Consider the following 27,426-nt stretch of genomic DNA (forward strand, 5'->3'; position numbering starts at 1 on the left):
ACAGTATTATAAACAGAAATGTCAATTTCCTTTTCAGAATAGGGCTCAAGATGCCACCTTTCTTTTCTGGTATTCAGACAACACACCACGGAAAAAGTAATCGCAGGCTGGAAAACTGTACTGAACTGTAAGGAAGAAGCTAGAAGCAACAACCTGGAGCTAACTAAGACCCACAAGCTTCATTGATTTCTCCCTGTTTGCGCAATTGCTACTTCTCAGGCAGTTACTGACTTTTCTGGAAGATGAGTAAGGACAAGGGAAGAATAAGAAAACCATGATGGGTGGTATCCAATGTCCTGCAAATGAACAGATAACAGTTCTTCCCTCTCCTCTCCTCTCTTCTCCTCCTGCAGCCCCCTCTGCTCCCAAAAGATGCTCTAGGGCATAGCTTTCAACTGCCCCTTATTTGGTGGGAAAGTCCCTTATCCCAGCGCCGTGTCCCGCTGCTGTCCCTTGATGATGTCCCTTAAATTTCCCCGGTTTCAAAGGAAGCAGCTCCTCTCCCTCCCTCCCTGCCGGCCACTGTGTTGCTTGGCTGCGGTGCTCACCCAATAAGGAGGTGGAGCTTGAATGCTTTGTGCCGATCAAATCGCCTTTGCTCAGTGCTTCCCAGCGGAGAGGTGACAGTGATTTTCCTTGCTGCATCCCCTTTGCCAGGTTGCTGCGCCGTGGGAACCACCGCTTGAGGCTTCGTTTGGCTGTTGGTTGACTAAAATCCGTTATTTTGGCTGCTGATCCCTTATTTTCGAGGTTGCTGGTCCCTTATTTTCAAATCTGTAAGTTAACAGCTGTGCTCTAGGGCAGAGCTTTCCAAACTTTTCATATTGGTGACACACTTTTTAGACATGCATGATTTCGTGACACAGTAATTCAGTTCCACTAGCAAACCAGAGGTTTAACTAACCCTTTTCCAGTCCCAGCAGGGAGCAGTTGTGTGACACACCTACACACTGCAGTCAACACACTGTGTCACGGCACACAAGTTTGGAAAGCTCTGCTCCAGGGGGTCATCAACTCCTCCAGAACAGAGTGGGGCACAGAGGGGAGAAGCGAAGGGGGACCCTGTTCCATGAGCAGAACTAAGTTCTACTAAAAGGGGAATGTAAGTGGATGCCATCCTATGAAATTGATTTAAGGAAGAACTGTAAAGCTGAAAGTCAGTCTGCTTCAGGTTTAGAACACAAAATTGGCTGAGAAATGCAGTTCATGGCTTCTGTGGGTTTGAATCAAACGTACAAAAAAATGAGAATATTGTCAAACATGAGCACACAGTTCTTAAATTTAATATCAATGAACACAAAATTATTCCAGTTTCACAATGCAAAAAAACCCATTGCTTTAACTTTTGAAAGAACTCAACCTTCTCCTAGTTAGCAAATATGGGCGTTCACCATTGTACGTTGAGAAAAAAAGTAGTGTTCAGGAGTCTCTACAGATTTAAACAGATGTGTGTGATTAATGGTATAAATATGCTCAAGAGGGTCATTCCATTCCTTCTTCATTTTTCCTTAACCATTTAATCAGCCCTGGCATTGTAAGTGCATGACCTCCGAGCATGGAAGGAAAAGGGAAGACAATTTTTTAAATGTGAACGGTAGACATCGTGATGTAAGAAAAACAAAACAGCCTCAGGTTTTCTTCATGATCACTTTTCCTGCACAAGGCGCAGGGGGGATATGTGCCAAAGAATTTGTCTGACTTGGGTATAAACCAAGTTTTCATAATGTACAAAACAATGCTTATTTCCTTAAAAGAAAAAAAAAATATGAAAATGGTTTCAAAGCCAAAAGGATCCACTATGGTCCTTCTTATGCATATCCGGATCTCTGATAAAAGTTGATTTTTTTAGCTACAGTGGTACCTCGGGTTACATACGCTTCAGGTTGCAGACGCTTCAGGTTACGCACTCCACTAACCCAGAAATAGTACCTCAGGTTAAGAACTTTGCTTCAGGATGAGAACAGAAATTGTGCTCCGGCGGCACAGCGGCAGCAGGAGGCCCCATTAGCTAAAGTGGTCCTTCAGGTTAAGAACAGTTTCAGGTTAAGAACAGACCTCTAGAACGAATTAAGTACTTAACCCGAGGTACCACTGTACAATGCAACAAACACATGCTACGTGTAAGATTGAAGACTGAAACACAGACATATCAATACTCAATTACTTGTATACTAACACAGTTTAGTGGTCAGATTTGCATCATAGTTTAAGGAATAAGTAGTACCAATGGGAAACTTGATTTAAAATCAATCTAGCCTGCAAGTTGTTAAATCAGAATCTGAATAATCCAATTTACAATGCAGAGAAAATCGGGCTACCACAAATCCTTAAGGAGTTGCTAAGAGGGGGGAAAGAGGAGGTGGAAAGGAACATTTGCAAAATAAAAAAAAATATGAGTCATATGTCTGCTGCATGGAAGCATCAAAAAAAATTCCCTAGGAAGAAAAGAGATCGCTTTTTTTATTCCATTATGTCAACACTCGCAGTGGCTCTAATAATCCCTCATTTTATGTATCCATTTCTTCCAAAAGTTTAGCACTGAGATGAAGCTCTAGTGACACCCAATGGCTTTCCCAGTTTTGACATGCAAGAGCAGTCGATCCAAATTTGCATCCATATTTTAAAATAGGGATTGTTCAAAACAGCATATGGAGGAATTGTGTTTCTTTAGGGGGATACTTTCATACACATTCAGAAGACCCTTTTTTCACACGTTACACATGATGGAGCCTGCCTGGCTTTCTTTTACCTGGTTATCTTCTGATTTATTTCTCTGACCAAGAGTGGGCCTTAGAAGAGCCCATGTCCCTTGAGAGGGAATGGGGTGTAAAATCAAACAAAGGTAGCATTACAAGACAGAGCGGGTTCTCCTTCATGGAGAGCACGTGTTGCGGTGGGGGCAACCATGACATTCCCTGTTGCTAGGCAGATTAGTTTGGATGGCCACGGATTTGATTGGGCACTTCCAATGTCACTGGGAGAAATTGATGGTTGCGATTTTATTTGATTGATGGAGGTGCTATATAGGTCCCTGTGCGCAGCGTTAAGCTTCTTCTTTTTGCTGCGCACATCGGATTACCCACCCTCCCTTTATTTAGGGTTTGTTTGCACTGACCTTGCTATGCCTGTCATGGGGTCTTTTGCTTTGGAGCGGGGGCCTGGTAGGAATTTGGCTGATTGGCTGGTGCCATTTGGGTTTTGCCTACTGCGTAGCAAATCGTCACAACTTGTAAGTTGCGGTTAAAGGTAAAGGGACCCCTGACCATTAGGTCCAGTCGTGACCGACTCTGGGGTTGCGGCGCTCATCTCGCTTTATCGGCCGAGGGAGCCGGCGTACAGCTTCTGGGTCATGTGGCCAGCATGACTAAGCCGCTTCTAGCGAACCAGAGCAGCGCACAGAAACGCCGCTTACCTTCCTGCTGGAGTGGTACCTATTTATCTACTTGCACTTTGACGTGCTTTCGAACTGCTAGGTTGGCAGGAGCAGGGACTGAGCCACAGGAGCTCACCCCGTCGCGGGGATTCGAACCACCAACCTTCCGATCAGCAAGTCCTAGGCTTTGTGGTTTAACCCACAGTGCCATCTGCGTCCCAAAGTTGCGATTAGGCATTAGGTAAAGGTAAAGGTACCCCTGCCCGTACGGGCCAGTCTTGACAGACTCTGGGGTTGTGCGCCCATCTCACTCAAGAGGCCAGGGGCCAGCGCTGTCCGGAGACACTTCCGGGTCACGTGGCCAGCGTGACATCGCTGCTCTGGCGAGCCAGAGCCGCACACGGAAACGCCGTTTACCTTCCCGCTGGTAAGCGGTCCCTATTTATCTACTTGCACCCGGAGGTGCTTTCGAACTGCTAGGTTGGCAGGCGCTGGGACCGAGCAGCGGGAGCGCACCCCGCCGCAGGGATTCGAACCGCCGACCTTTCGATCGGCAAGTCCTAGGCGCTGAGGCTTTAACCCACAGCGCCACCTGCGTCCCTTCGATTAGGCATTAGGCATTGGTTAATTTTTTGGTTGGTGGAGGAGATGAGGTTGGCTGTGCCTGCCCCTTCAATGCTGCTGTTGCAAGGGTATCCCGTTAAAGGAATCCAGGGGCTCACCATGCTTTTGTTCGTATCCCTGACAAAGGGCTAGGGCCAGGCAAGAGCCCCAGGGAGCATTTGGGGAGAGGTGTGAGCCTGGCACCCAGCTTTTTCTCTCCCCAGAATTGCTTACCCTTACTGACTTCCGCATGGGTGTAGTTGTCCTGCCTCCAAATGGGAACAGATAGTCGCTAACCAGTGCTAAGCAACCACTCACTTACTGTAATTCAATAAAGTTGTGGCCAAAATCCAAAACAAAAATGATTTGTGAACGTGTTTTTATTCAGGGGTGTCTTGGGGGTCCTCGACACGCAACTTACCCAAGCAAGAAAGCTTCTAAGAATTATGCAATAAGTACAACATGGCCCTGCTTTTGATATTTCAATTCATTTTTCATGAACAATCAGTGTCGAAATCTAGAGTTAGAAAACTTACCGATATCTCTTTTCTCCAGTTTACTCCCAGCAGATTGCTTTTCCTTTTGTACCCTTTAAATAAATTAATCCATTTTGGAGCACATTCTCTATCATTCTTCCTATTTAATCAAGGAGAGCTGGGAAAGCTCTTTCCAGTGCATACAACTCTTGCTTCCCTCACCCACAGGCTCAACCACAGCTGGATATTCAGTTGGCAAACGTCTGCAGAGATAAGCATATTGATGATATTTAAGCTTACAGCTTTGCATTTTGTTTTTAAAATACTGGTAAGCTTGAGAGTCAGGTCTCTCTGCATGGTGCAAAGCAGGCTCTTGAGCAGCAAACTGATACTGCCTTCAAACGATGGAGAATATATATCATATTTACTCGAGTCTAATGTGCACTTCAATTTTCAGAACCTTGAAACAAAAAAAAGTATTTGCTGGCGAATGTAAATGTGCCGTCGAATCTAATGTGCACCTTAATTTTCGCAACATTGGCCAAAAAAGGTGAGTAGTAGATTCGAGAAAATACAGTGTGTGTGTGTGTGTGTGTGTGTGTGTACACACGTACATTTGTGTAGAGAAGAGCTTTCCAAACTTTTCATGTTAGGGACACACTTTTTAGACATGCATCATTTGGCGACACAGTAATTCAGTTTTGCATCATGTTGTGACACAGTAATTCAGTTTTAATAGCAAACCAGAGGTTAAACTTACCCCTTTCCAGCCCCAGGAGGAGCGCAGGGAACATTTGTGCGATGCAGCCAACACACTAACGCAGGGGTCTGCAACCCGCGGCTCCGGAGCTGCATGTGGCTCTTTTACACCTTGGCCGCGGCTCTGGGGCGGATACTAGCGAGGGGAGGAGGCGCATTGTGTGCCCCAACACTCCCCACTGTGGCGAGCGCTGTACTGGCTGTGACGTCGCATGGGGGCGGTGCGTGTGTTAGTCACGCACTGTCCCGACGTCACCTTCCTGCCCGCCCGCTACATTGTAAGGGGCATGTACGCTGGTCACTGCATTGAAAGGGAGCATGTACGCTGGTCACTGTTTTGAAGGGGAGTGAAGAACACACACACACAAAAAGGTAACTTGTTAATTTAACGTTTATTTCTATGAGGAGGAGTAATTCTGAGGGGTCAAACAAAGAAATAATAAAAAGTGACAAGAAATTTATTTTTATAATGACGAGTTTTGCGGCTCCCAGTTGTTTTTTCTTCGGAAACGGGTCCAAGTGGCTCTTTTTGTCTTAAAGGTTGCAGACCCCTGCACTAACGTGTCACAACACATAAGCTTGGGAAGCGCTGGTGTAGAAGATTATAAGTGTAAAAAGTCACCCACCCATGATTTTGTTTTAGCTAAAGGAGTGCCTCCAATTCTAATCTCAGGCAGGCGGGTGGGGCTACAAATGACAAAATTATTATTCTTCATTTATCATTACAATTAATCCCCAGAACGGCTTCCATCAACGGGTTATCTTTATCTTTTATACCCTGCTTTGACCTGTCCATAACACCCCCTGCGCCAAGTAAAACAAAAGCCACGCAATGGCCACCACACCGTTTATACTCAAGCGGAATAAACGCGCAATGCCACGAGGCTGCCGCCCCGCCTCCCTTAAAAAAAATGAATGAAACTCAACGTTTTGTATTTAAAGGAAAGTCGCCTTTAACTGTGAACTCTTTATATTGCGTTGTTTCCCACGACTGATGTATCTATGATGAAAACCCTGTACTGTACACATAGCATTGGAAGTGAGATAGAGACCCAACTCAGCCTCATGCAAAATAAGGATTGCGCGACTCTTCCATTTCTAGCTCTATGCTCCGTTCTTCCTGGCCGGGAGCCGATTGCCAGACCCTGAGGCGGACTTTCAGTCCATAGAGCCTAGAAAAAGAGGAGCGTCGCTCTACCGGTTTCTGTTTTGAAAGCTCTTTCTATCCCATTCCTTTCCATCTCTACGGTCCCTTTTCTTTCCCCCCTATCGGCTTCAATCGTAAGAAAACCGGAAGTACGGTTCTAACCCCTTGGTACGTCGTGACAGGAGAGCGGAAAGAGGAGGAGCAGGAGGGCGGTGCTACTGAGGTTTGGGCTAGAGCGGCAACGGAGCTTTTGCTCTTTCTTCCGGAGGAGCGAGGCGGGTCGGGGGAGGTCAGAGGTCGCCGAGGAAAGATGGTGGCGCATGAGCAGCTCCGCGTGGTTCGCTGCGGCGGCAGTTGGCTGAGCGGGAGCCGCGCGGTCTTTTCGGCTGATTCGAAGTGAGTGGCGCTGAGGGGATCAGTGGGGGCTTTTCAGGAATGCCAGCCGCTTAAGCCGCGGGACGGCTGAATTTACTCCCGAGTAAGACACGCGTCTAGACGCCACATTACTAGTAGTATTAAGACACGCGCTCAGACTCCATATTATTATTATTATTATTATTATTATTATTATTAATAAGACGCGCGCTGAGACTATTATTATTTATTAGTACATGCTCTGAGACTATTATTATTATTAATTTTTTAAATTATTTTTATTAAGACACACGCCAAGACACTATCATTATTAAGACACACGCTGAGACTCTATTATTATTATTATTTATAAGACACGCAATGAGATTCGTTACCTGTACAGTGGTACTTCGGGTTAGGAACTTAATTCGTTTCGGAGGTCCGTTCTTAACCTGAAACTGTTCTTAACCTGAAGCACCACTTTAGCAAATGGGGCCTCCTGCTGCGCCGCCGGAGCACGATTTCTGTTCTCATCCTGAAGCAAAGTTCTTAACCCGAGGTACTATTTCTGGATTAGCGGATTCTGTAACCTGAAGTGTATGTAACGCAAGGTACCACTGTATCTTTATGGTAATAATAATTACTATGATATAATTGCTATAATTAATAGCATACCGCCATGTTCCAGAAAGTCGCAGGGTGGTTACAACATAAAATCACCAACATAGAAACATGTTGACAAGAGGAGGGAATGGAAGCAAAAGCTAACTGGAGAATGAACTGTGTTGCATTTATTACCATGTGGTTTAAACACATTTTTGTCATAGTACCAGGAAGTTTAAGGTCTATTAAAAATACCAGTTTATCAGAAGCCTCTTTTACTCTGGATTGTTTGTACCACATAATATATGCACTTTTCAAAACTCTAAGGGGAAAAGGTATAGGCTCAGTGGTAGAGCAGAAGGCCCGGGTATAAGACAATTTCTTATGCTGATCTAGTGTAATACTCCTCTCCTCTTGCATTGCTTTCACTGTTATAAAGATCTTAAAAGCTTAGTGATACTGGGGCACAAATCCCCATGAAGAAAAATTCACTGTTTTAACAGAACATACCTCCTATCCCTACATTTAATTGGCAGAATCAGCACCACCACAGTTGCCACACAATGCCCGTTCTGCATTTGCAATTATATTTTGATAGTTTAGTGTAGCAGCGCCTGCGCTTTGAAACTCCCTGCCTGTTGAGAGCAAACAGGGGCCTTTGCTGTACTCATTCTGGTCCCCACTAAAAATATTCTTGTTCAGGTTGACAGCTGGGGTCATCTTAAACCTATTTTTAGTGTTTTAACTTTTGCGTATCTTAGAACAGGGCAGTAAATTTTGCTGGGCATCCTTTTCTTTTTTTAATTGTGGTAGTCGTTGTTGTTTGAATCCATAATTTTTAGGAAATTAAAAAGGGAAAAGGATGGAACAAAACCAACCTAAACCGTGCACCTCAGACTGTGTGTGATCCTACAGCCCACTCAGCCTTATGTAGAAAAACCCACAAAACACGACGGGTGTGTGTGTGTGTTATTGGGTTGTTTTTATTTTTGTGTATCTATGTTATATATTTAAAAAGCATATTTTGGTCTATTGCTATCATTTGGAGAAACAAAATACAAGAATATTTATTTAATTTTTTAACAGTTATATTTCACTTTTCTGTCTCCATATTAGGCGCGCATGGCAGCTTGTGTTTAATATAGTATTTAAATGCCATTACACGTGGCATTTAAATACTACATGACCTGGTTCCCATGTATCATTAAGATAAACCAATGGTTAAAATGCGCTTGCAGGAATCATGGTCACATTGCTCCTTTCCCCCAGTTGTCCTTCTCTGAGCCAGTGTGGTGTAGTGGTTAAGAGTGGTAGTCTCATAATCTGGGGAACCGGGTTCCCGTCCCCGCTCCTCCACATGCAGCTGCTGGGTGACCTTGGGCCAGTCACACTTCTATGAAGTCTCTCAGCCCCACTCACCTCACAGAGTGTTTGTTGTGAGGGAGGAAGGGCAAGGAGAATGTTAGCCGCTTTGAAACTCCTTAAAGGGAGTGAAAGGCGGGATATCAAATCCAAACTGTTCTTCTTCTTCACCAAACTCAGCTTTGGTTTGGTATAGCCAAGGTTTGTTCTGCTTACTATGTACGGTTTGTCTGGAGGTGACAAGCTATGGGCCCATGACTTAAGTTGCTAACTCCCACCCAAAATTAGCTCCAGATAGCATGGCAGTAGGAGAACTGGAAGAGGAGTAAAACAGCTACAATTTTTACTGAGAGTACTTGCATATCCGCACATTCATGGTTTGGTATTGTATGCATTAGATATGAACTGGACCATACTGAAAAATAGTCTGGTTTTCCTGTACCTTTGGCAGTTGGGAATTGGTCTTTTACATGTAATGCTGGATGTGAAGATGGATAAATATTATCTAATATGCTTCTAGAATTTTCCAAGTTAGCCTATGTTGTTTCTGTTAAGTACTATAAATGCCTTTTAATTGATTTCTGGCTTTGATTTCATTGTTTATAGGTACCTTTTGTGTGCTTCTGGTGACTATGTGAAAGTCTACAGTACAGCTACAGAAGAATGTCTGCATGTTCTCCAAGGTCACAGCAACATAGTGACAGGAGTCCAGTTGAATCCCCAAAACCATCTACAGGTTGTTAAAATTTTGGCAATGCTAGTCCTATCTTAGAGCCAAACTACAAGCAGCATATGTAACATAATTGTCATTAAGTGCAAACTTTCCCCTGCCCCCAACTTGCTTGGAGAGGGGCAATTTGGATTAGAGGTTGAGCAATTTACAAGAGGCCACTGGAGCCTCTTTTTTCACTGCAAATTTTCAGAACCACATAGGGACCATAGCAGAGGGCAAAGGATTTAAGTTCCCTCCCCACATATGCCAAGGTCCTAATCAACATCAGGGCACCAACACTCACATTTATGAAAGAAAATTGGCACTCAAGGGAAAACTGGGATAAATATCCTGGGTAATTTTGCTGGTGCTTAACGGTGACCTGCCCTATAATCTTTTAATGAAGGGCAGCATAGAAATTTGATATATTGTTGCTGTTGTTGTGATATGTTGTTGTTGTAATCCCAGGCCAAATCCATGATTATGGCCAGGTATGAGTATAGCTCAAATGGAGCAAATTATACCTATTCTGCAATAGTTTCTTATCAATTCCTGGCCCAGTTGAAAATGCTTGTGGAAAACCTATAAAACCCTGCCTGGGCCGAGGTCTCCATAACTTAGATAACATTTTCTCTCACCCTCATGTGCAGATCTATAATGGAGATGCTGCTTCATATCTTGTCCTTTATGGACATAAGAATTTGTAAGGACTCAAGGCTGCATCTTCCTTATGTGACAGACACAACTAGTGGAACAGTCTGCTCAGTGATGTGACTAGCTACATCTCTGCTGGTATTCTGGTTTCTCATAGAATACATTTCTTCCCTTTTAAGAGCGGTCGGCGCTAGGACATACTTATTTGGACTTAAGTCGCAGTCGTTTTGTCTGCATCATAGTTGATTTTGATTATCATCCCATCTCTGGGCTGTTTTTCTCGTAAATGTGCTTGTGTGTTATATCTTCAGCAGAGAACGTGCAGTTTTAATTAAATAAGTAGTAAGAGCTTTTTTCAAAGGTGTTAGAACCACTTCACATTTTGTTAGCATTTTTGTCATACACGGGGAGTAATCAGCACTGCTAAGAATCAAAATGCTTTGTAGATAAACCAGAATAGGACCTTACAAATCATTTTAATATGTCTTTTTTTTTCCTCTCCACCAGCTCTATTCCTGGTCTCTAGATGGCACTATTAAACTCTGGGATTTTATGGATGGCATTCTCATCAAGGTTTGTTATGTTTTCTTTGCATCTCTTCTTTCTCCATAGCAGCCCATGGGCTTCTCATTAGATTAATGAAATGGTATGTATTGGAGTGAATAAAACAAATCTCTGTGATTCGTGAGTAAATGCTCTGTTTGCAGACCTGGACATGCTTTGCCACTGCTATGCAAACTGCACTGTGGCATCTTGGCTGATACAAGTCATCACTAACTGCATCTACAGTGGAATCCTCAATATAGCTACTCAAAACTAAGACTGTTAAGTTGAGCAGGACTTATTTCCAGCCAAGTGTGTATAGGATTGCAATGTAAATGCATTGCAATGGAGTAGGGGGGCGAATGGGCTCTTTTCAGCATATGAGTGTCTAGCTTCAAAGACTAATAAGCAGGGTCTCTTATTTTCTTATCCACGAAGGCTTAGAATGGACAGTGTTTTCTGTTGATGATTCATGACTGAGATGAGCTACATAAGAGATGGGGAACCTTTGGTCATCAAGATGATGTTGAACTACAACTTCCATCATCCCATGCTGACAGGGACTGATGGGAGCTGCGGTCCAAAAACATGTGGCGTGCCACAGGTTCTCCATCCCTGAACTGTATGCACAACTTTATTGATAATTGTACCTGATTAAAAACCCATTCCGCACCTTCTAACTAGCAAGGTTGTATAAACTTGCATGGGTTTTCAGCTTAGCTTTTAGATGAGACTAAAGAGATTGATTTTGTGTATGTGTGTGTTTTCTCTTACAGACATTGGTGGTTGGGTTCAAACTCTTTGCATTCTATGCACTTGCGGGATCTGAGAATTCGGTGTTTGTTATCATCTCAAAAGATAACGATGAAAGATCAGGTATGTCATAATTGCTGTTCTTTTAATTTTGTACATCTTGTTTTTCATGATTGTTGTTAACATGAAGACTGTGAGCATTTTTGCGGGTTTTATAGTTAAGTAGAAAGGCAGGATAAAGAAATTGTTTTCCCCTTTCGTTGCTCTTTTTTCTTGCCCTTGGGGGGGAAAGTGGGGTACATAGGAGCTTCGTCACATCTTAGGGATTGGTTATTTATTATAGACTATTAGTATAGACCATATCAAAAGTGAACAAAATAAAATACAAACAAACTCCACATACGTGAGTTCAATGCTCAACATAAAAGTATACCTAAAATAGAATTTTGTATGTGGTGGGGGATGGGGTAGAATCCCTATAAAAGTCCCTTAATGGTATACCAGCTGCGGTAGTGGAAAGGTTTGTGCAAGAGAAGGCATAGGAAGCCAGCATGGTTCTAATGCCTGGTTGCAGCTCCAATACCTGTTGCACAGCAGGCTTCCGCTAGCACAATGGTTGTGCTGTATTTTATATTGTGCAACCATAATTCTCGCCCTTACACTAGCACAACACCCCTTAGGCTGGCAGAGAATGCTGAATCCGGTCTCCTGTTTGTTTGGAATGTTCCTGCTATAGCAGGGTGGTCCACCTTTAATGGCAGTCATCAGCAACAATCAAGAGATAACATCTTAAAACCTTTTTTAAAAAGTGTGTCATATTTTGCTAACAAAAGCACACACATCTGTTTGCGTATTAAATTTGTGTAGTAATTAGACCTATTAATTGTGTGTTTAATTAAGTGTATTTAATTACATATATTAATTAAATATATTTAATTACATATATCGTGTATATTAAATATTAAATGTATTGTGAACACTTCAATTTACAATATGGAAATTTAGTTCAGTGTGTGGCAGCACTACTGCAGCCCACTGGGTATGAAAAGTTGGACCGCCCTGTGCTGTAGGACAGCAGAGGAATAGAAATAGGTTTCTTAATTTGTGAAAAAGATGCTAAGCAGACTTCTTAAAACACTATGTTGTCTTGGATTGGGACATTTATGGAGCGTGGAGGCATAGCTGTCATATATGCTGCTCAGAACTTGAAGCCCAGTCCCGTGAACTGCTTGTTCTGGCTGGTAAGCATTTATGGTTAGGGTGATATCCAGTGACTGCTATATCAGCACTATCTGTGGTATGCTGACACAGGAAAGCCTAATCAGTGCAGAATAGGTGGGCTGAGACTACACAGCCCAGAATCTGTTAACATAACTGCATGCAACAGCTTTTCGAATAGGGGACAAGGTGCACTGTTACCGTGAGTGCAAATCCCACGCCCACCCCCGAATTAGTGGGATTACAGATTTATTCCAGTTCACTGCCTAGCACAGGAAGAATACTTCAGGTGTTTTAGTATAAGCTGCTGTATCACAAACAGGTATTTTATTTAGAGGGTCGATGAACCGCCGGTTAAAAGAACTAAAGGTAGGAATGGCTAGCCCCAATGCATTTAATGCTCCTCATCTTAGTGTGGCAGTCATGCTTAAAATGAAACACTGTGCTCATCAGCTTTTGCCAACCTGCTGGAGGGCATCATGTTGGGGAGATATACATTGCCATAATTTTGTCTGTAACTATAAAAGTTTGCACAGTGCGTGTTAATTTCTGCCGAGCATTGTGGGGGGAAATATTATTTAACCATAGAATTGTAGAGTTGGAAGGAACCAGGATCATCTTGTCCAACCCTCTACAATGCAGGAATCTTTTGCCCAATGTGGGGCTTGAACCCACTACCCTGAGATTCAGAGTCTCGTGATCTACCGACTGAGCCATCCCAGAGTTTCATAAGGCATGTTGCTGCATTGGCTAGGAATCAAATCTAGGCCTCCCACGTGGCAGGCAAGAATTATGCCACTGAACCACAAATGTTGCTATAATTCACAGTACACTTAGTCTTTGTGTAGGCTTGTTAGGAGAATAAAATGAGGCAGCATTGTTGATGTCGCTTTGAGTTCTGGGAACGACAACCTAGTGCAAATATGATAAATAAAGGCCATACAACAAAAGACAGTCATACCTCGGGTTACAGACGCTTTGGGTTGCCGAACCCAGAAGTACCGGAACGGGTTACTTCTGGGTTTCGGCGCAGAAACGCTAAATCGCAACCCGCGCGTGCGCAGACACGGCGCTGCGGGTTGCGAATGTGCCTCCCGCACAGATCACGTTCGCAACCCGAGCGTCCACTGTAGCCTAATTGCACTCATGCTAATGAATGAGATAAAAGTTAGATGTGATAAAAAAATATTATTTCATCTATATGAGAATAATTGGTTTAAAACTGAAATAAATTTTGTTTCCATCAGGTTCATTTCAGCTAGCTTCACTGAAAATCCCCAAAACACCAGGTCAGGAAGTAGAAGCCAGTGATCTGGAATTGATTTTGGATGGTGTAAGCCAGTCACCCAAATGTACAGCACTTGGAAGAGAAGTATATACCTTTTCTTTCTTTCTTTCTTTCTTTCTTTCTTTCTTTCTTTCTTTCTTTCTTTCAACATATCATATTAGAGGTCTGCATGCACAAACTTGATGTCAAATCATCCTTCTTTACTTCCTCAGCTCTTAGAGCATGCACCCTCTTCTTAGCCTGTTCTCCAACCACAGCCTTACTCGTTGCATTCCTAGCCTCTTTGCCTTGGCTGCCCACTGTAAAATCTCAGAAATTTAGCCAATCCAATGCAGAGGCCCTTCCACTTTCTCTGCTTTTCTATGAAATGTGGACAGAATAGTCAGTCACTGCCAGGGCAGCTCTCTAACTACCATAAAATCCTTTACCGCATTATAGTATAGGTGTTCTGCTGTAACTATCATATTCTGTATAGTTTTGAAGAAATCCCTCTCTAAATTTCCCTGTTTCTGACCCTGGACACAAAATACAGTGGTGCCTCGCAAGACGAAATTAATCCGTTCCGTGAGGCTCTTTGTATAGCGGTTTTTTTGTCTTGCGAAGCAAGCCCATTGACAGCTTAGCGTATTAGCGCTATTAGCGGTTTAGCGGCTTTCAGCGGATCAGCTGATAAGCGGCGGATCAGCTGATAAGCGGCTTAGCGACTTAGGAAAAGGGGGGGAGGGGGAAAAACCCGCAGGAACTCGCAAGACATTTCGTCTTGCGAAGCAAGCCCATAGGGAAATTTGTTTTGCGAAGCGCCTCCAAAATGGAAAACCCTTTTATCTAGCGGGTTTTCCGTCTTGTGAGGCGTTCGTCTTGCGGGGCACCACTGTACCTGTATTTCTCTCTGCCTTAAGGGGGTATCCAAAGAGCTACCTTTTTATCTGTTACCTGTTGTGTTCTCAAAGGAATTTATCACTTTTATATGAGGTCTGCTTTTCAGGCTGTTTTGGAAACACTTCCTGTTCCAAAAACAGGTTAACAAAAGGCAGCGGGGTGTATGGCATGTTTTTGTAAAACGCAAGCCCAAAACTCCTTTGGGTACACTCCTATGTCTTAGGATACCAAGAACCACATGGCCAGTTCTGTGGAGCCAAAGGAGCTTCAACCTTGTGGTTTGCCGCCAGCAGCTAGGCTGACTACACCCGTGTTCAGCATCTTTGCTATGTTTCTTTAAAGGCCACCTTTAAAGGGCACCTGAATTAGCCATCATTTCTCTTGAGATCACTCTGGGTAAAAGCCGTGGAGGAAATGTCTGAATTTGATTTAGAAGGGGGAAAGCACTGGTTGCAAATATACCATTGTGCTGCTTTAGCTGACTTGCATAGCAGTTGTCTGTCTCTTGCAGTTTGCCCATCACATGTCCTAATTTTTTTTTATCATACATTTTAATCCACTTGGACTCTGGTATGTACTAAACTATATTTTGTTTATAACAGGGTGAATATGTGGTATCTGCTTGCGGCGGTCACCTCGTCGTCTGTTTCTTCAGGAAGAAGAAGCTTTACAGGTGAGGGCAGACAACTCCAGCTAGTAATTGCTTTGCTGTTTTGAATATGCATCTGTTGCTTCTGAACTGGCCAGGAATTTGTTGTTTCCTACAGAAGTGTCCGTAGCCCTGATAACACTTATGCTTATTAATGAAGAAAAGAAAAAAAAAACCCACATGGTGATATCCAAACTGTAGTTGGAGTAGACCAATTGAAATCAATGTGTTTAATTCTATTGACTTTAGGGGATTTATTCTGAATATGACTTAGCTGGATATCTCCCAGCTATTAATATCTTTGGAGAAGGAAGGGCTAAAGAGGAAAAGGTGAAGTAAACCGCTTCTGGTGCAACAGGACAGCGGGACGAGCGCCAGAGTGCAAGGAAACGCCATTTATCTTCCCGCCGCAGTGGTACCTATTTATCTACTTGCACTGGTATGCTTTCGAACTGCTAGGCTGGCAAAGCAACGGGAGCTCACCCCGTCGTGCAGACCCAAACTACCAACCTTCTGATCAGCAAGCCCAAGAGGTTCAGTGGTTTAGACAACAGTGCCCCCACTCCTTTTATCTGCTGAGGAGTAAACCCTATACAAATCTGGAGTGGAATTTCCTAAGTGGATGGTGCCTTTGTGCCTCCTTCTGGCATCTCCTGCAGCCAAGCTGGTGCCAAACATATTGCTCTGCTTTCCTTCGGACCACAGCGAGGCTGGGGGGGGGGGGTCTTGTCGTCTGGGCAGTCCAGGATCTCCATACACACTATCCAGGTTTGACTTCACACACACACACACACACACACACACACACACACACACAGCGCACTCCATTGTCTCTTGAGACAAATGAATGCCAACAACAACAAAATGAACCAGTGATAATACGGTAAATCCCATAGGATAAGGCTTGGAGGAGCAATAGAAGCTGCCTATATCATTTCATACGTCCAGACCGGATTCTCTCCCAGCCATAGCTGGAGCTCTTGGAACTTTCTGCATACAGAGTATGTGCTGTCCTGCCTGTACCTTGTAGGGACGCAGGTGGTGCTGTTGTCTAAACCACTGAGCCTCTTGGGCTTGCTGATCAAAAGGTCATCGGTTCGAATCCCCATGATGGAGTGAGCTTCTGTTGCTCTGTCCCAGCTCCTGCCAACCTAGTAATAATAACAATTTATTATTTGTACCCCATCCATCTGGCTGGGTTTCCCCAGCCACTCTGGGTGGCTTCCAACAAAGTTTAAAAATACATTAAAATGTTACACATTAAAAACTTCCCTAAACAAGGCTGCCTTCAGATGTCTTCTAAATGTCAGGTAGTTGTTTATCTCTTTGACATCTGGTGGGAGGGCATTCCACAGGGCGGGCGCCACTACCAAGAAGGCCCTCTGTCTGGTTCCCTGTAGCTTTGCTTCTCGCAGTGAGGGAACCACCAGAAGGCCCTCAGGGCTAGACCTCAGTGTTCGGGCTGAACGATGGGGGAGGAGACGCTCCTTCAGGTATACTGGGCCAAGGCTGTTTAGGGCTTTAAAGGTCAACACCAACACTCTGAATTGTGCTTGGAAACATACTGGGAGCCAATGTCGGTCTTTCAAAACCGGTGTTATATAGTCTCGGTGGCCGTCACCAGTCTAGCTGCCGCATTCTGCATTAGTTGTAGTTTCTAGGTCACCTTCAAAGGTAGCCCCACGTAGAGGGCATTGCAATAGTCCAAGCAAGAGATAACTAGAGCATGCAAAACTGTGGTTAGACAGTCTGCGGGCAGGTCAGGTCTCAGCCTGCGTAGCAGATGGAGCTGGTAGACAGCTGCCCTGGATACAGAATTGACCTGCACTTCCATGGACAGCTGTGAGTCCAAAATGACTCCCAGGCTCCACACCTGGTCCTTCAGGGGCACAGTTACCCCATTCAGGACCCGGGAGTCCTCCATACCAGCCTGCCCCCTGTCCCCCAAGAACAGTACTTCTGTCTTGTCAGGATTCACCCTCAATCCATTAGCCGCCATCCGTTCTCCAACTGCCTCCAGGCACTCACACAAGACCTTCACTGGTTCTGATTTAAAAGAGAGGTAGAGCTGGGTATTATCCACATATTGATGAACACCCAGTCCAAACCTCCTGATGATCTCTCCCAGCGGCTTCATCTAGATGTTAAAAAGCATGGGGGAGAGGACAGAACCCTGAGGCACCCCACAAGTGAGGGCCCAGGGATCTGAACACTCACCCCCCACCACCACTTTCTGGACACGGCCCAAGAGGAAGGAGCAGAACCACTGTATAGCAGTGCTTCCAGCTCCTATAGACAGTCCAGAAGGATGTTATGGTCTATTGTAACAAAAGCTGCTGAGAGATCCAACAGAACCAGGAAACAGCTCTCACCTTTGTCCCTAGCCCGCCAGAGATCATCAACCTAGCAGTTCGAAAGCACGCCAGTGCAAGTAGATAAATAGGTACTGCTGCGGCGGGAAGGTGAACGCCGTTTCCATGTGCTCTGGCTTCCATCACAGTGTCCCGTTGTGCCAGAAGCAGTCCTGCTGGCTCCATGACCCGGAAAGCTGTCTGTGGAAAACGCTGGCTCCCTCAGCCTGAAAAGTGAGATGAGCACCGCAACCCCATAGTTTCCTTTGACTGTCCAGGGGTCCTTTACCTTTACCTTTACTTTGTCAGAGTGAGCACAATGGAAAGGGAAACTGCTGAAGTTATACAGAAAGAGCATGTGCTCTTCTTGCATGTTCCTAGTGGCAGATACTACTGCATCAGAAATGCTTCGGGGGGGGGGGGGAGATTTATGCGATGGTTGCTAGTACATCCCAGAAATGGAAAGGTATTCCCCATCCACCTTCCTTGCACTGTTGAGCAGCCAGGGATTAGTTGACATTTCTTTCAGTTCAGTCCAGCCAAACTAACTTAAAGCCATGACTCCTGTTTTTGAAGCTTTTCTGTAGATGGGAAATCCAGAATAAGCGACTTCTTCACCTGCGTAGCCTGCCACCCAAAGGAAGATTGCATAGCAAGCGGACACAGCGATGGCAAAATCCGGCTGTGGTGAGACAAACGTTTGCTGCTATTGGCAGTGGTTTTCTGATAAGCATGCATATCCTTCCTTGCTGTAATCTTGCAGTGCAAGTCTGCAGTACAAAGGCACAGTTTTGGCCTCTTTTCCCTGCCAAAGCTTCCGATAAAATGTGCCTCTGATTCCAGCAGAGAAAGTTTCTGTCTTAGAAGGTGTTGATTATGGAGTGGTAAAGATATACTTGGGGCAGCTGGAGGCAAAGGAGAAGAGGCCTGCTGTACAATTTAATAGTTGTTGGAACTATCTACTCTAAATCTTCATACTTGAATAGTGGCAAGAGTGCATATCTGTAAGTGAGAAAGGGCTATTTATTTGTTACATGTATAGTCCAGTCTTCTTCCAAAGAAAATAATAATAATAATAATAATAATAATAATAATAATAATAATAATAATAATAATAATAATAAATTTTATTTATATCCCGCCCTCCCCAGCCGAAGCTGGGCTCAGGGCGGCTAACAACAATAAAATAATACAACATTCTAAAATCATTTCATTATAAAATTAATTCAAATCAAATTGATGGCAACCATTGGGCTAGAGTTTTGTGAAGATTGCCAAAGGAGGGAGTCAGGCTGTGCCCTGGCCAGAGGCCTGGTGGAACAGCTCTGTCTTGCAGGCCCTGCGGAAAGATGTCAAGTCCCGCAGGGCCCTAGTCTCTTGTGACGGAGCGTTCCACCAGCTTACATGTGGTTCCCGGGGCTCTTGACCTGACCAAACCTGCTTAGTTGCAGTAGTAGGACTGCTCCATCTGCCTACAGACCATTCTCATGGTTATTGGTAAAAGACCTGGTATTGAGGCTTCTGGCCTTAATCCAGTTTTAGTTGTCAGTGGGCAAGTAACCTAGGGAGAGGATGGATGCACTATGTGTATTGGAATATACATTGGGATGAACATCCCACTAGAAAGGACTGCAATGCAGGTGGACCACATTTTATTGGGGCTTTGAATGCGCCATCACCTTTAGGCTGCAGTTTCCTGTCTGGTGAGCAGTCCCCATGTGAAAGACTATCGATGCCAACAGAGCTCTTTAGCTGAATCACAGTGCCATGTTTTTATTCTGTATGCAAAGCACAGGAGAATATAATTAGAACCCGAGAATTAACATAGGTTAGCAGTTTCCCAAGGTGCTTCATGCGTCTCTTTGTGCACCAATCCTCCTCCTCAAGATCCCTAACTTGGAAAGTTTGCCCTAAATTGAATGGTTTTTTCCCCCGCACTAGGAGAAATTTTAATCACAAGAAAGAGTACACGTACTCCACAATGCACTGGCACCACGGTGAAGTTATGGATCTCGCTTTCACTGTTGAAGGTAACGTTACCCAAGCTAGGAACATTTGCTGTTTCAATTCTCTCACCTCTTCCATCACCTCATCAGTGGCATTGAGCAAGTCACTTTTCTAGCAATCTCTCCCCATGCAGATTCACCCATCTGCAATATGATAGTTCTGAAATTCTACTCTCTTGAATTTGATTTCTGTTTTCTGTTTGTGGCTTTGAGATCCTTTTGAAGATGAAGCAATTAAGAGAATTTCTCAACAGATTCGCAACATACTCTTCAGAAAACGCTTGTGAACTGCTCTTGATTTGAAATACGCTATATAAATGTACAGCAGTGTCAAAGCAAAAGAAAATAAAAAAATTCCTTCCAGTAGCACCTTAAAGACCAACTAAGTTAGTTCTTGGTATGAGCTTTCGTGCGCATGCACACTTCTTCAGATACCTGAAGAAGTATCTGAAGAGGTATCTGAAGAAGTGTGCATTCACACGAAAGCTCATACCAAGAACTAACTTAGTTGGTCTTTAAGGTGCTACTGGAAGGAATTTTTTTATTTTGTTTTGACTATGGCAGACCAACACGGCTACCTATCTGTAAAGCAAAAGAGTTAGATCTCCTCAATACATCTTGCAAAAGTGTGGAAGTTTAGAGATGGGACTGTGGCAAAAGCAACAGAGTTGTCTGTGTGTTGCATAAAGACAGAGATAGCTAATCTGGTGCCTTCAGCTCTAGCCACCATGGCCAATTTTGGGGGATGATTAGAGTTGTAGTCATATTGTGAGCACAAGGTTGGCTAAAAGTGCTTCGTGCCACTCTCTTTGGGTTGACAGGCAGAAGTAAACTGTTTCGGTTCTTCAACAAGCAGAGGAAGTAGGAACTTAATCCTCTCGCAAAATAGAACTGAATAAAATTTGTTTTTCTATGTTGAAAGCTGTGAAGATAAAATCTTGTTGACCTCAGCGAGAACTTGAAGTGACCCACCGCAGTGTTTATTTTATTCTTGGCTTCCCTCCGAAACAGGAAGCAGTTTGACCTGGCAAGTGGGGGGATTTTGTTGTGTTGCAACATAACTATTTGCTTCATAAACACAATCCAGTTGCTCCTGATCTTCTTGTTGCTGGGGTTTTTCAGTTCTTATAGTCGGGCACATAAGAGCCCACGCAGTCTGTGTCCACATGTGTGTATATTATTTATTACACTTGCATATGTGTCCATATGGCAATTGTGCACCAAACTCAGTGCAAGCCTATCTATTGGGAAGTAAATCCCATTGGGTTCACTGAGCCTTAATCCCAGGTATACGTGTATAGGACTGCAGCCTTGGTCCTTTTCAGCATCTAAACCTAGATCAGGGTTGCACAACCTGTGACCTTCCAAATGTTGGACTACACCTCCCACCATCCTCGATCACTGGCTATGCTGTCTGGGGCTGATGGGAGTTGTAGTCCAGAAACATCTGGAGGGCCGAAGATTGTGCACCCCTGTCCTAGATTAATGTATATGGCAACAGGTAATGATGCCCTCCGAGACTGTAATATCCATGGAGAGTAACCAGATCTGTGGCAAGTCACATTGCTCCAGTTGCACTGAGCAGTATGCTGTGTGTGTGTGTGTGTGTGTGTGTGTGTGTGTGTGTGTGTGAAGTGCTACATTTCTAAGGCACACACATTTTGTTCGGTTTGATAGGAACTAGCCTCCTGAGTGGCGGAATCGAGTCTGTCCTGGTGCAGTGGCGAGATGGGTCAGATGCGAAGAAAGAATTCTTGCCCCGGTTGGGATCCACAATAGAGCACATCTCCGTCTCTCCAGATGGAGCCTTCGTTTGTACCTCACATGCAGATAACAGTAAGTCCAAATGGGGGAGAGAAACCTACCTCTTTATAATGTCAAACAACCGTGGCTGTTAGGGTTTTGAAAGGTGATAACCTCCTTAAATCAGTGATTTATATCCAAGCACCTCCAGCTTCAAATTTCCGTGAGCACCTGAGCCATGGATTGGAAACCAGCAATAGCCCTCTAGGTACTGTTAGACTATCAACTCCCATCAGCCCCAGCAGTCAGGGATTATGGGAGTTGTAGTTCAACAGCATCTGAAACCACACACACCCCGGCCCTTTCCCTCCCTGCTTTGTGATTGGCATCTCTCTGTTTATTCTATAGGGCTTGTGGGGAGGGGGAGGGTTGCCGTCTCTGGATTTATATTTTTATCCCCTGTCGCTCCATGAGGATCTTCCTGCCTCAATTAAGCCCAAACCCAACGATGAACTGGCTTTCTTTCAGCTCCAGTTGTATGCCTGAGGTTGTGCTGGTTTAAAAGACCCTTAAGCAGCTGTACATATGAATGAACAATGTTTATAACGGCGAGGCTGTGGTGCTCTCCCAACTGGAAAGTGGGGGCCAAAACTGAAGAAGCTTGTTCAAGAATGACTCCCAGCCCTAATAGTTAATGGGGCGTTTTCAGCCAGTCTGAAAAGATTGGGGAAGTACTCATGGGAGAAAGAGTTCTCTGTTCCCTAGCGAAACTGATTAACAGGCTTACAAGATAAGCACCAGAACTTTTGATTTAGCACAGCAGCCAGAGAAGCAAATCTAGGATGGGTGTGGCCTGCTCCTTGTATCTCATACCAGGCTCATTCTGAAGTAACTGTGATTTCCAATCTGCCTCAGCCCCTTGCCCATTAGTTTCTAGGGCATGTTCAAACATTTTAAAGTCCCTCCTTTCAAGGAAGGGATGTTGTTGTTTAGCCATGTCCGACTCTTCATGACCCCATGGACCAGAGCACACCAGGCACTCCTGTCTTCCACTGCCTCCCACAGTTTGGTCAGACTCATGTTGGTAGCTTTGAGAACACTGTCCAACCATCTTGTCCTCTCTCATCCCCTTCTCCTTGTGCCCTCCATCTTTCCCAACATCAGGGCATTTTCCAGGGAGTCTTCTCTTCTCATGAGGTGGCCAAAGTATTGGAGCCTCAGCTTCAGGATCTGTCCTTCCAGTGAGCACTCAGGGCTGATTTCCTTCAGAATGGATAGGTTTGATCTTCTTGCAGTCCATGGGACTCTCAAGAGTCTCCTCCAGCACCATAATTCAAAAGCATCAATTCTTTGGCGATCAGCCTTCTTTATGGTCCAGCTCTCACTTCCATACATCACTACTGGGAAAGCCATAGCTTTAACTATAAGGACCTTTGTCGGCAAGGTGATGTCTGCTTTTTAAGGAAGGAATATCAACTGGCAGATCTAACTAAGGCTGACCATATGTGCTGTTGACCACCACATTAGTCTTGGCCATACCAAGTGGAGTTCTGCATCCAATAACGTTCCTGAGCTGCAAGCCATAACTGGCCATTTGAAGTGCACCATTTTTTTCTGAATAAAACGTTTTATGCCCAGAGAAGGCCATCTGAAGCCCTCTAGATGCTGTTGCATGACAAGTTTCCCACTCCTGTTCTATGGGCTGATGCAGATTCTGAATCATCATTTGGTAAACAATAGGCCTTTTAATGCTCTGCCAGCTTTCATTCTTAACCTTATTAACTTTCTTTTAAAACTCCTGTAGAAATAACCATCATACACAGCAACTTGAAGGTCTCCACAGTCATTCAAGGATTGAGCAGAGGTATGTTTGCTTCAGAGAGCTTATTTATATACCTGCGTATCTCCTTTTCTCCAAAGAAACTGCATTCCAGCTCAAACCATCTGTTTCCTTTCAGGCAGTGACGTCAAGGCTGGCTTGATGGTTGACCCTCGAACTAAAGCTTTGGTTCTGAACGGCAAACCAGGCCACCTGCAGTTCTATTCGCTGCAAAATGACAAGCAGCTTTACAATGTAAGTTAGGCCAGTGATGATCTATGCTCTCGTCACAGTGGCAAATAAGGCTTAGGACTAGCAACGCTATTTGTGGCTGCTGTTTGGGGTTGTTGTTTTTTTCTTAACATTAACTGGACATATAATTTCTGCATAGAAACAAAATACTACTAGGGCTGGGCGTTATCTGGTTTTCAACATCATGATATATCACCAGTTAAACGTTGTGTACTGATACAGTGGTACCTTGGTTCTCAAACTTAATCCGTTCCAGAAGTCCGTTCCAAAACCAAAGCATTCCAAAACCAAGGCACACTTTCCGATAGAAAGTAATGCAAATGGATTGATCTGTTCAAGACTTTTAGAAACAACCCCTAGAACAGCAATTCAACATGAATTTTACTATCTAAGGAGATAAAATGAAAGCGGTAAACAATGTACTGCAGTCACACACGCAATCAATCAGTAGCTGAACTGGGTTCCACACAGTCACAAAAACAAAACAAAAAGAGCTGCCTAAACAAAAACGCAAAATAAATAGCAAAAACAGACAGACCCCAGCGTAACACTCAAAACGGAGGTGTGGCACTCAAATCGGAAGCATAACACTCAAAACGGAACATATTCGACTTCCAAAAAAAGTTCGCAAACCGGAACACTTACTTCCAGGTTTGCAGTGTTTGGATTCCAAGTTGTTTGAGTACCAAGGCCTTTGAGAACCAAGGTACCACTGTATATCATGATGTCTGTAATAAGGATAGAGCTATGTAGAGACATTGGCTGGCTTCACGGTTTTTCCCCACATCGTGATTTTTGCATAGCATGCATACACACACACACACACACACACACATGCGATATATTGTTATATTGCCCAGACCTAAATACAACACTGGCCCAGATGGCTGGAGAACAAGTAGTGAACACAAGGTGTGGTGTGGCAGTGTTGCTGTAGGTAGGATGAGGCTAAAGTATTTCAAGAAAGGCTTTGCCGGAGGTAGTGGGGAAAGCAGCACAACTCGGGGTTAGGAAGAAGCATATCAGATGGCATTGGAATGAGAGTGGGTGATGGGAATAAAGAGGTACAAAGTGCCTCTTCTCCAGTAGCTGGCTTCAGAGTGTTGGTGCTGACCTTTAAAGCCCTAAACGGCCTCGGCCCAGTATACCTGAAGGAGCATCTCCACCCCCATCATTCTGCCTGGACACTGAGGCCCAGCTCCAAGGGCCTTCCGACGGTTCCCTCCCTACAAGAAGTGAGGTTACAGGGAACCAGGCAGAGGGCCTTCTCGGTAGTGGCACCCGCCCTGTGGAATGCCCTCCCACCAGATGTCAAGGAGATAAACAACTATCTGACTTTTACAAGACATCTGAAGGCAGCCCTGTTTACAGAAGTTTTTAATGTTTGATATTTTATTGTGCTTTTAATATCCTGTTGGAAGTCACCCAGAGTGGCTGGGGAGGATCGGCCAGATGGGTGGGGTATAAGCAATTTATTATTATTATTATTATTATTATTATTATTATTATTATTATTATTATTATTATTATTATATTATTATTATTATTATTATTATTATTATTATTCATTGACTGACTGACCTTCCAAATGTGCATGAGCCCATAAACCTACTTCATCTCTTCTTTCCAAAAAATGCAGTTGGATATTGTGCAGCAGGAGTATATTCATGAACACGGGCTGAACCAGATTGAGTTAGTGAAGGCTGCTTTTGATTCCGAAGGCAACTGGCTGGCTACTGTAGAACAGCGGCAAGGAAGCAGCAGCGATCTTGAAATGTACATGAAACTGTGGGCTTACGACGAGCAAAAGCAAAGGTACTCATGCTTGCATTGTCTAGCAAGCTGGCAGAAAACCAGTTGTTTCAGATAATGTAGATTTATCAGTCTCGAGTGTTTTCATTGCCCACACTTGCTGCCCCCATTAAACCTGTGACAAGATGGGACTTGAGGTATGAGCATCAAAGGGAGCATGCATGTGCAGTTGTTGCACGACATTACTTTATCCATGCACATGTGCGCACACTGATCCCCCTAACATGTGCCCTATTGGCATGGCTGCTCCTGTTCTGTGGCTGCTGTCATGTTGGTCGGAACCTGTGTAACAGTATCCACCAAGGCAGGTATGTGCCTCTTATTATGGAAACAGAAGCTCCTGCACCTGAATGGGACACATCTGTGGGTAGCCTGAGGAAGTGGGCCTGCCCATAAAAAAACAAGCCTGAAGTAAGAGGCTAGGGTGATGTCTGCTGTTTTCAAGAACTCTTCTCGTTGTGAGGCTTTTGTGGGTAAGCTGAGAGTTTGTTTGGACCCCGGGTGAGAACCCAGAGGCTCAGGGTGGGTGTGTCTCTCTCACACACACACATTCATTCATACCAACACCTTGCAAGTTGAACATTTTGGCTCCCAAACGCCGCAAACCCGGAAGTGACTGTTCCGGTTTGCGACCTATTTTTGGAAGCCGAACATCTGACGGGGCTTCTGCAGCTTCTGATTGGCTGCAGGAAGGCCATCCTGCAGCCAATCGGAAGCCACACTTTGGTTTCCGGACGTTTTGAAGGTCAAACGGACTTGAGGAACAGATTCCGCTCAACTTCCAAGGTACGACTGTATATATGTAACTTTGAATTAATTACCATTTTATATGTAACTCTCTACTGTCACAATATTTTAAACAAAATTTTAAAAATCCTTCAAATAGCACCTTAGAGACCAACTAAGTTTTTTATTGGTATGAGCTTTCATGTGCATGCACACATCTTCAGATACCATTTCAGATAAGTGTGCATGCACACGAAAGCTTATAACAATAACAAACTTAGTTAGTCTTTAAGGTGCTACTGGAAGGAATTTTTTTATTTTGTTTTGACTACGGCAGACCAACACGGCTACCTACCTGTAACTTCAATATTTAAAGTTATTTGTTGTTCATTTTTTTGCACACTGCTTAGAGATCCTTTTATAGCGGTATAGAAATTAAATAATCAAGATATCAAATTGAATCCAGTCAGATGAAATGAAAATGTAAAAAAAATAAATAAATCTCCATCCTTTTTATTTTATCTATCTTATTTTCTTAGGGAGGGTGGTTATAATGTCAAAGTATAGTGCTTACGGAGATCGCAATCCAACATGGAGTTAGGTGCCCTTAAGCACAGTGGCTTCAAGGAATCTCTCTCCTCCTTTCTTGCAGCTTTACTCTGAACACAAGAATAAACATGCCGCATGAGGATTGTGTCACAGCTATGTGTTTCCGTTGCACAGACGCATCTGAAAATATAACCCCAACTTTGGTAACAGCTGGCAACGATGGGCACTTTAAAGTCTGGATGCTACTGGTTGACAATGATGGTGAAAGTGAGTAAAAGGATGGTGGTGTACCTGTAAAATACTACATTGTGCTTTTATTCACCATAGAGAGGGAGGGAATCCTCTTCTCTCTATTTACTGATAAGGGCAGGGGACTTGAAACAAGGCAGAGCAACACTTTTATCCTTCCGTAGATTCACATAGTGTGCTTCTGATGCCTTTAGATTGTGCTTGTTTCATCTTCAGGTCAGAAACAAGAGCTTCCCACAGAAAACACATGGCAAGTCTGGGATTGTTTTCTTTTTTCTTTTTGGTTAATAAATTGTTTTTATTACTTTTCAATTATAGTCCAGTAATAGCCTCATTATAACAAAACCAATTTACAGGGAATTGCTGGGTTTTACCGGGGGGGGGGGGGGGGGCCAAACTGAAATCAATGGAAAACTTAAGGAGCCAATGGATTGGTTGCAATATCACCAGATACACAAATTAGATAGAAAGAATTGATTTTTGGACCAAAGCTCACAATTAAAAAAAAATTCTTACAACATATGGGTAAACCTCTGTCTAAAATGT

The 27,426-nt window shown here is 43.9% G+C and overlaps 1 protein-coding gene across 2 annotated transcripts in view; it reads left to right on the forward strand.

The window, feature by feature from the left end:
* The first annotated feature begins 6,634 nt into the window (after nucleotides 1-6,634).
* Nucleotides 6,635-27,426, forward strand: part of WDR75 (WD repeat domain 75) — a 31,187-nt gene continuing 10,395 nt past the window's right edge. The window contains exons 1-13 of one of the 2 annotated variants that reach the window (XM_083707204.1): nucleotides 6,635-6,754; nucleotides 9,284-9,413; nucleotides 10,551-10,616; nucleotides 11,363-11,462; nucleotides 13,805-13,929; nucleotides 15,327-15,397; nucleotides 18,301-18,411; nucleotides 19,666-19,754; nucleotides 21,408-21,566; nucleotides 23,278-23,337; nucleotides 23,432-23,547; nucleotides 25,184-25,359; nucleotides 26,735-26,898. In XM_083707204.1, coding sequence (XP_083563330.1) covers nucleotides 6,669-6,754; nucleotides 9,284-9,413; nucleotides 10,551-10,616; nucleotides 11,363-11,462; nucleotides 13,805-13,929; nucleotides 15,327-15,397; nucleotides 18,301-18,411; nucleotides 19,666-19,754; nucleotides 21,408-21,566; nucleotides 23,278-23,337; nucleotides 23,432-23,547; nucleotides 25,184-25,359; nucleotides 26,735-26,898 — 1,453 coding nt within the window. In that variant the 5' untranslated portion in view covers nucleotides 6,635-6,668. Of the gene's footprint in view, nucleotides 6,837-9,283; nucleotides 9,414-10,550; nucleotides 10,617-11,362; nucleotides 11,463-13,804; nucleotides 13,930-15,326; nucleotides 15,398-18,300; nucleotides 18,412-19,665; nucleotides 19,755-21,407; nucleotides 21,567-23,277; nucleotides 23,338-23,431; nucleotides 23,548-25,183; nucleotides 25,360-26,734; nucleotides 26,899-27,426 lie in introns of both variants that reach the window. The other variant, XM_083707205.1, reaches the window with a different exon arrangement.

This window comes from Podarcis gaigeae (assembly GCF_964106915.1).
Source record: "Podarcis gaigeae genome assembly, chromosome: 1".
NCBI lineage: Eukaryota > Metazoa > Chordata > Lepidosauria > Squamata > Lacertidae > Podarcis > Podarcis gaigeae.